This window comes from Fringilla coelebs, assembly GCF_963513975.1.
Source record: "Fringilla coelebs genome assembly, chromosome: Z".
In the NCBI taxonomy this organism is placed as follows: domain Eukaryota; kingdom Metazoa; phylum Chordata; class Aves; order Passeriformes; family Fringillidae; genus Fringilla; species Fringilla coelebs.
This window is the reverse complement of record NC_140031.1, coordinates 17,400,504-17,409,165: the sequence shown is the minus strand read 5'-3', so window position 1 is coordinate 17,409,165 and position 8,662 is coordinate 17,400,504. Positions and strand designations below refer to the sequence as shown.

Here is an 8,662-nt window from a genome sequence, read left to right as displayed (position 1 = left end):
TGCCTGAAGAATAACTTCATTACTCATACAGTACATGTGTCTTTCTTCTCAGGTAAATCAATATGACAAAACAATCCTCTGGACTATAATGACTGAGGAATCCATTTGTTCCCACACTTAAAAGCACTAAGTCTAGCAGACGTGCCCTGTTCTGCCTCTACATGATCTGACTTGATGCCACCTACATACAGGTTATGTGACTTCCTGTGATGCAGTTTATACTTTTGCTTCCCTCCAATTATCTCATATAGCCAGACATCAAATTATCATAGCATTTTTCTTAGCTGGGGTGGTCTCCATTCCATAGTGGTGAAACTCTGTAGTGAAGGGGCTCATATCATGCCTCTTGAGCAGAGATCTCCCCATCTAGAGGAAAATGCAGTTCTCTCTTGCTCTTGTTGCTTCTTTTTTCCACAGGTTTACACAACTGGCAGTAGTGACAGAGGCTGAAATTTTGTTTTTACCATGTAAGTCCAAATCTACAGGCTTATTTTGCGCTAAAAACATCCACGTAAAAACCCCACCATTTTTAAATGGGGTGGGAACTACATTTCAAGGTAGAAGAGGAAGGCTGCACATTTTTCTGTAGCACATTTCTTCTCCTTGGTCAGAACCAAAACTTCTCTGTAGTCAGAACCTATCCTTCCTGATCTCTAAGGTTCTCCAGCACTTGGGTCAGAACCACCACCTGGAAAATGGAGAAATACTTGAACTGAGAGGGATTTTCCACTGACAAGAGCGCTTTTTGTGACTTTTGGGGAAAAAGAAAAATCATGATGAAGAGGAAGCAGAATGATCAAATAATGCAAAGGCAAGATGAAAGAAAGGCAGTGAAAATATGAGCAAAGAGATGAAGCAAGACTGATGTATGGGAAGGGTGAAATAGCCCTAGGTGGGCTACAAGTCAATAAGGGGCAATTTTGTTTCCTGAAAGTTTTTAGCCTAAGCAGGGGTTTGGTAGTTTGCAAGAATAAAAAAATTTCTGAAATTTTTTATTTTCTGTGTGTTTAAACACAGAATTAAGTCACTGCTTTAGGTGTTGGTAGCAGTCAGGGGGTCAAATTCTCCTCTCAGTTTCACTGATGCAATCTTATTTGTGTGAGAATCTTACTCTCTGCTCCTGCTTTGCTTTTGTGTTTGTGTGTCCCTTCGTGTGTATATGTAGTATGTTCAGACCAAGAGTGTAAAAAAATATTTATGAATAAGAATAGGAATATGGAAAATTCTGACTCTGTAATGTTTGCAACAAAGGGAAAAAAAGATGTTTTTCATCATCAAAACTTCCAGTAGAGATCCCTGTAGTTTAGGCCTTGTTTATCTTTACCCTTCCTTCTCTGTGAGAAAATTACTGTCTCTTCTTAATGAGATCAGGTAAACGCAGCTGTGTAAAAAAGTTTTAGTTTGTGCATTCTCATTGTGTTTGTAAGTAGTGCTTAATTACTAAGGATGGATGGAGAAATAATTTTAAAATTAAAATCAGTGCAAAATATCTCCACCATTGAATGTTCCCTACTTTCTCTTAGCTAATGCCTACCTCCAAGTAAAAACCTCTTGAAGCAACACAAAATAAATCCAAGCCCTTTTTGAGGTGCTCATGGCATTGAAAATGCCCGTCTGTTAATACAGAAGCAGGCAGAAACATTTTTCACAAGAGGTCTATTTGCTACTTGACAAATGCCTGTTGAAGCACTTAAAAATTTCACTGCATGTCTGAAACAGCAGTACTGGCATCATAAAATTAGGAGTGCTTTATATTATCAACAGTGCTGATACAATCATGTCATTTCTCTGAAGCATGGGTTTTCAGAAAATTTTTAAACACAATGCTGCTTATTTGGGTATGTTTTGCAAACATTTAACATGTGTGGAACATTACACAGATAGTAAACAGATCCTACAGATAGTACATAGACTGTCTATTCTGCGAGAGACAGAGCTTTCCACATAAATTGACAGCTGAAAACAGCAGATTTTTATTGCCATTGCTTTATTAAATGCAAAGTACATAAAGGGATAAAATCTAGAGGTTTCAAATACAAGACAGTTAGAAAATTAATACTTATGTCCCACAGTTGCTGCAACTTAATTTTCTGAAGCCTAACAATCCACTACACCTATAAAACCAAGATCTTTGCTGCAGAAAAACAAAGTTTTTTAGGTGTTTGTACTTGTACCTAGCACACCACTAACTTTCAGGGTTTCCACAGAAGTCCAGGTACAAAAGAGTGCTATATATACTCAACAAGGAGTGAGGACCCAAGCAAGGATTAGATTCCTGATCTGAAATTCCTGATCAGCCCGTGTAGAGCTCAGTGTGAGCATGCACTAGAGGGATGCTGGAATCCTCAGTCCCAAATACCCCCAATGACTCCATGGCTGACAGCATAAGCTATGAATGCCATCGTAGCAGAGCTACATAAAGCTGCCAAAACTCAGAGTGAGAATACCTCTTTTACCAGACTAGTGAAGCTGTTTCTGAAAGCCCATTTCATTTACACAAATCACATGGCCAAACCCAATCTATTGGGCCCCCCCTATGGTTTTTCTTATCCACTCAAGGTGTTGCTTCGTGAGTCGAGTGTAGACACCGGGGCCACGAGCGTTGCCACATTCCTTCATCCCAAATGAAGTGATGCCTCTCATAATATTATTACATCTTAAAGGTCCACCAGAGTCCCCCTAGAAAAAGGGAAAATATTCAAATCAACATAAGATGAAAAATGTTTCCTTTAAATAAAATTTATTAAGGATCATTTTTTCCTCCTTGGAAATTAGGATTTCCAACAGCAAAACAAATGAAAAAAAGGCTTCATAGAATTCAATCTAATCTTTCAAGTGTGAGTAATGGGGAATGAATCTAGCTCAGTGCTAAGGAAGAATTAGTCTCTTTGAAGATGAAGAAAAAAAGCTGAAAACTTTCCACATGGAAAGTGTAAGTCTCCATAAATCCAAACCTTTTTAAATGCAATATTAAAATCTTTTATAATGTGGTAGTTCTTACACAGTTGTGTACTTGACTTAGGACCCAGCTAAAAGGCTTTTTATCAGCAAAACCCATTTCAAAGTCTTCTGACATCAATTAAGTTGTTCCACTGAGATCAGCTACTTGCAAATAAGCTGTTTTGTGGGCATTTTAGTATTAAACTCACTTTATCGAGGATGAGGATAGCTATCTGCCATGCCTGGATACAACTGCAATATCAAAAGGTTGTGAATGTGAATTTACTCATCTCAAGTTTTGATTTTAAGGCTTGGAAGTACAAGCCTTGGTAAATTCACTGATATTTGATAAAATTCTTCAGTGATTTTAAGAGAGACAGAGATTGTAAATGTGTAACGCTGGTACATTATATTTTATTTTTATTATACAATTTATGAATTCATAGCAAATATACTTACATCACATGAATCCTTTTTTCCATTCTTAGCCCCTGCACATATCATGTTCTCTGTTATGACAGGTTTGCCATTATAATGTTTTCTATCGTTGCATATTTCCCTCCTGATGACAGTGATATTGACTTCCCTCAGGACAGTGGAGTAGCCGCCTGGATGGTTCTTAGTCTTACCCCATCCTGCTACTGTGCAAACTGTTCCTGGTTTGGGATCATCATCTGAAGGAGGCAGGGGGATTGGTTGCACAGCTTTATTAAGTTTTGCTCTTCCCTGAAGCTGTAGAAGATATGGAAAATAGGTGTTATGGCACAGAGTCTAACAAAGGCCCTTGCATATTATCCATTGGATCTTTCCCATTATGGTAATTAATGCAATCCCTTTCTGAGATTCCACAATTCTTTGTGACAGTAGTTATGTCATCAATGTAAGAGTGGGAAAATGAGTATTCTTTGTCTCATGAGAACCCACTTACCTTCTACTGATCTATTAGCTCGAAAAAACATCTTTTTTTACTTCTCTGGCTCTCAGACCATTTAGAAGACAAAATAACAGTAATTACTGATGCTGGCAAAATTGAGGATCAGAAAAGCCAGACATTTTTAATTTGAACTCCTTTTCAGACAGACCGTTAGTGCTTTTAACCGAATATTTTATCTGCATGTATTTTTATTCCTTTTTGGAAAAGCCACAAACTGAAATATCTTGATCAAGCTCCAGAATTTGTATACTAGCAACCATTACAGGAACTGTTGATTGCCTTAGTTAGAATTCATCTCCAGTTCCCCAGGCTGCTGAATTAGCAGACCAGACTACATTACTACAGAAAAAAAGGCCCCAGAAACTCCCTTGGCTCATGTCCCTACATGAGAAGAAGGAAGAAAATAGTTCAGAGCAGCGTGTATATTCCACAAGTGATATATAGGTCTGTACCTGAAGCAGCATAATGTCGTTTTCCTTGGTGCTGGGGTCGTAGCATGGATAAGGAATGTCTTTTGCAATCTGAAAAGCTTGCTGTTCTTTTTCTCTTTTTTTCGATGAATGGGCTCCAAGAATAACTTTGCTTCTTTTCCTGAGGAGAGGACTATGTATTTGGATCTACATAGTTATTTGGACTCACTTTGATGTAACCCTAAATTTTTTACTGGTAATAATGTGGTGTTATAGTGACCAGCTGCTACAGTCTCTTTGCCTGTGCCTGAAAAGCAACAGTAATTTAGAAATATCTAAAAGATGACCCTGTTAATACAACAGCTAAAAGAAAAATATGACTCAGTGAATCGAACTTCATCCTATCTTACTTTCATCACACCAGGAGCACAGAAAGGTTTCAGATACTTGACTGTGGATCCATCCCTATTGTTCCCTTTTGTGGACTGAATGAGGGGTGAATCTGGTGGATGCACCAGGTTGTCTGTGGGTACTTGTCTCACCAACTGTGTCCTCTGTAATTTGTGCTGAAAATTTAGGAAAATAGGCTACAGCACTGCTAGTTCAGATATCCTGACTGTATTGAAATGTACCATTGCTTTACTCTAACAGATTTCAACACTATTTTCTGAATCTGTGTGAGACACAGCTCACTCCTCTACTCCAGGTTTTTCTGCAAATTCCTGTACTTCTCTTAAACAGGATCTCATTTGGAATCATTCTTTACTTTCTGTTAATACACAGCTTTTGGGCCCAGTGCTGCTACAGTAGGTACCACAAATCTCCCTGTCTGGACAAGGACAGGAGAGATGGACACATTTCTCTGACATCTGCAGAGGCCAGTGGCTCACTGGTCCTTGTCAGGCTGTTGAAAGAGCCTGAGTGAGGTCTGGCTCAGCAGCAACTTCAGTCCTCCCCACAGAACCAAGTAGGGTGGGATGTGTAATTCAAAACTCTCTTCTTGCCTTCCTGAAGGACTCAGTAGAGCCAAATATCCATTTGCATCTTGCTTTGGGCAGGAGAAGAAAGATAGCAGGCAAGAAAACATACCAAGCAAGGCACAGATCTCTCGGTGTCTCCTGTTATTTGTCTGGAGGATTTTTGCTCCTGTGCCAACCACATGCTGTCTTTTCTGCAGTGAACTGTGTATTTCTTATAGAATAGAACTACAAGAATTAATTTTTGTTCTCAGAGCAGCAGTTTAGACTGGACACTTCTCTCATCTAGTGTACAGATTGACTGAGAAAACAGGGATAAAACTTTCCCCCAAATTCACTGCTTCAGTATTGTTATTCTATACTAATGTGCAGCTAGAAGTTTTTAAATATCTCTTCAGAAACAGAGGAGATCAGTACACTTTTTTATGTTTTTTTACTCACTATAACAAATTTGCTGATAGAACCTATAAAGCACAGTAATCAGAACATGATCATGGTCATGGTAAATGGATAAAATTACCAGAGATACTAACTCTCCTGCTTGAACAGAGATATCAGAGACCCACTAAGGACAATCTCTGAATCAGAGTAAGAACTTACACTTTACAATGTGCAGCTGTTAACACCCAGTTTTCCTTAATTAAAGCTCCTCCGCAAATAATTCCTCTTTGTCCCTTGATTTGGGCCATGAATGGTCTCGAGTGTGGCTCTACTTCATTTCCTCCAATGATATCCACACACAAACCTAAAAAAGTAAATCACAAGACACACAGCTGAGCTGACAATTACTGTAAGACACTCCAAGTCTCAGAAAACATGGGATGCTGTAATTAGAAAGGATACAGACACACAAGTATGCACATAGGTCACGATGGTCTTCAGGGTAGAATTTTAAAACCACTCAGCAGAATAACTTCATTACATTTCAGTAATACTAAAATGAGACCATTAGGGTGAGCTTGGGCAAAAACCCCACGCCAAAGTTTTGTTGCTTTTGCACAGATTTCTTTTCTTGAAGATTACTGATATAGTTAATTTCTTAGCTTTCAATGTAACAATCTCCCATATCTTAAATATTGTGCATAGGATCTGGACTACGTGGTATAAGCCACATTATGTGAATCTGTTTTCCAGAAAAAGAGAAAACCAAGCAGTTAAGGTATGCATATGGCTCTGGAAAGAAAGATGAGATAATCATTATGTCTTCTACTCAGATCTCCAAACAGCTTGGACTTTGCAGCTTTCAGACCCATTCAGAATTTATTTTGTTTGTATGAAAGATCAAACACATACAGACAGTGGAGAGGAACTAATTACAAGAATTCAAATAATAACTGTGACTACTTCCTTTACATTAGTACATATTAGCTTAACTAGAATTCTGTACATCAGGACTTCAAAAGTAATAAATTGCCACTTACCTCCATGAATTGCCAGGAGAATCGCAGCAGTGAAAGTGTACCAAGGCAGGAGAGCACCCATGACTTCTGTCTGATGTTCCTTCTTATTCCCTCTTTAACATATGTCTATCTACTAATCTATCAATATATATGCACAAGTGAAGAGGATGTGGGTTTTGTTCTTCCTCTTAAGGGGGTAACCACGACAAGGACAGAAACCCTCCCCAGAGATGTACCTTACAGCAGAAGCGTTACTGAGAATTCGTGTCATCTGCTGTGGTGTGAAGACAGGCTCTACCCCCCTTGGTGTTCTCTCTGTAGCACTTGCAGAGAACTGATGTACGAGTATAGGGGTGAAACACAGTGGGACTCAGCTCACATGAATTTAGGCTGATTCAGTTGTCCATGTGAAGTTGCATAGTTTCATTACAGACACCTCAGCTGGCTTCCAGGTCAGACATGAATTCCAGTCCATTCCCCTTTAATGAAATATCTGTTCTGCTCAGGAGACCCTCATGGCCAAAGAATCTGATGTTTTTTCATTTAAGGATCTGATCCTATCGCATTATGTTTGCACTGAGCTTTCATAAAGCACTGAGTGTGGTTTCGTGGCCTGTGTTAAGGGTATGAGGATATTTAAAGTGTCTTAAAATGTTTTAGGTCTGGTGCAGAAGGCCGTCAGTCTTCTGAAGATGTTGTGCCAGATTTGCCAGCTCTGTGTCTGTGTCTGGAAAGCCCAGTATCTCAAATGTGACTAAATGCTGAATTTTAGGCAACTGAATTGAGTCCTGAAAACTCAGGGTGTTTGGGCACTGGAACAGGCTCCCAAGGGCAGTGGTCACAGCACCAGCCTTACAGAGCTCAAGACATGTTTGGACAATGCTCTCAGGCACATGGTGTGATTCTTGGGGTGTTCTGCGCAGAGCCAGGGGTTGGACTTCAATGGTCCTCATGGCTTTCTTTCAACTCAGGGTATTCTATGATTCTGTGAATAAGTCTTATCTAGGGCCTTGTAAAAGCACAGCTTCTCTTTTGCAAATATGTACCCAAATAATAAAAATTACTTGTGTCAATATTAAATAATTTGGAGTATCGACTATTGTATAACTTATATATTCTATAACTAGTGAAATGTCACTGTCATGCGGACTGGAAGATTTCTTGAAGTCTTGAGCCTCACAACAGGCAACTTGCAGAAAGGAGCCCACAATGAAGAGCTTGCAGAAATCTTCTGGGTGCTTGCTGTATCATATCTTGAGCTCAATTGGCCCAGCACCATGTGAGTTTCACCTGTAGAGGACCATGGGCAGACCCTGCTCAAATTTGCTGCTGTTCTCCCTTCTGGGACAGAGGATAACTTGGCAATTTTTCTGAAGAAGGCAGGTGTAGATCTAATTTTAGAGACTGTGGAGCTCTTTGTCACTGATGTGTCTTTGTTGAGACACAGTCACCTATGTGACAAGGTGACAGCTCCATGCACTGCTAAAGCTCACCAAGAGTTAATTTTCTTAAATTTTTCTCCTCAGTACTAGCCCATCCCCTGTAATTATCATTCTTTGTACCACTGATGTTCTTTTTTACAGTGTTCTCCTGAACACAATATCAGCAGGTATCATAGGTACAATTCTTTCTTTTATCAGTCACAATTATTTGACAAAGCCTGATTTTATGATATTTTAACTAGCACTCATACCATATTGAAGCTGTTTCCTGTCTGGACTATGCAGAGGCATGATCAGGATGAACACTTGTGAGCAAAAATCCTGTATGCTCAGACGTGCTTAAACTTGTAGTGCTAGAATGATTAATCCTTTGATGGTCCTATGTGAGGTGCAATGGCCAGTAAAAAGAGGTCTGGTATGTATCATCCCATGTTTCCCTGATCTGTTTTCAAGGAAAATCTATTTGAAAGACAAAGAATAAAACATTACCAAAAGTTCCTAGATGTTTTTCAGGTAATAGACACAGGTAAATCTATGCCTGCTACCTAAAACATAATAT

General features: G+C 39.2%; 1 protein-coding gene across 2 annotated transcripts; it reads right to left on the bottom strand.

The window, feature by feature from the left end:
• Positions 1 to 2,028: 2,028 nt before the first annotated feature.
• On the bottom strand, positions 2,029 to 6,812 carry LOC311165326 (granzyme A-like). 2 transcript variants are annotated; one of them, XM_084225209.1, is made up of 5 exons: positions 6,683 to 6,812; positions 5,862 to 6,006; positions 4,327 to 4,477; positions 3,400 to 3,672; positions 2,029 to 2,679 (listed from the first exon to the last, which is right to left on the bottom strand). In XM_084225209.1, the coding sequence occupies exons 1-5, from the start codon at positions 6,741 to 6,743 to the stop codon at positions 2,521 to 2,523; spliced, it is 789 nt and encodes a 262-aa protein (XP_084081335.1). In that variant the 5' UTR covers positions 6,744 to 6,812; the 3' UTR covers positions 2,029 to 2,520. The 2 variants fall into 2 exon arrangements, with proteins under 2 accessions (XP_084081335.1, XP_084081336.1); XM_084225210.1 differs by having other exon boundaries at positions 4,327 to 4,465.
• Between the last annotated feature and the right edge of the window lie 1,850 nt (positions 6,813 to 8,662).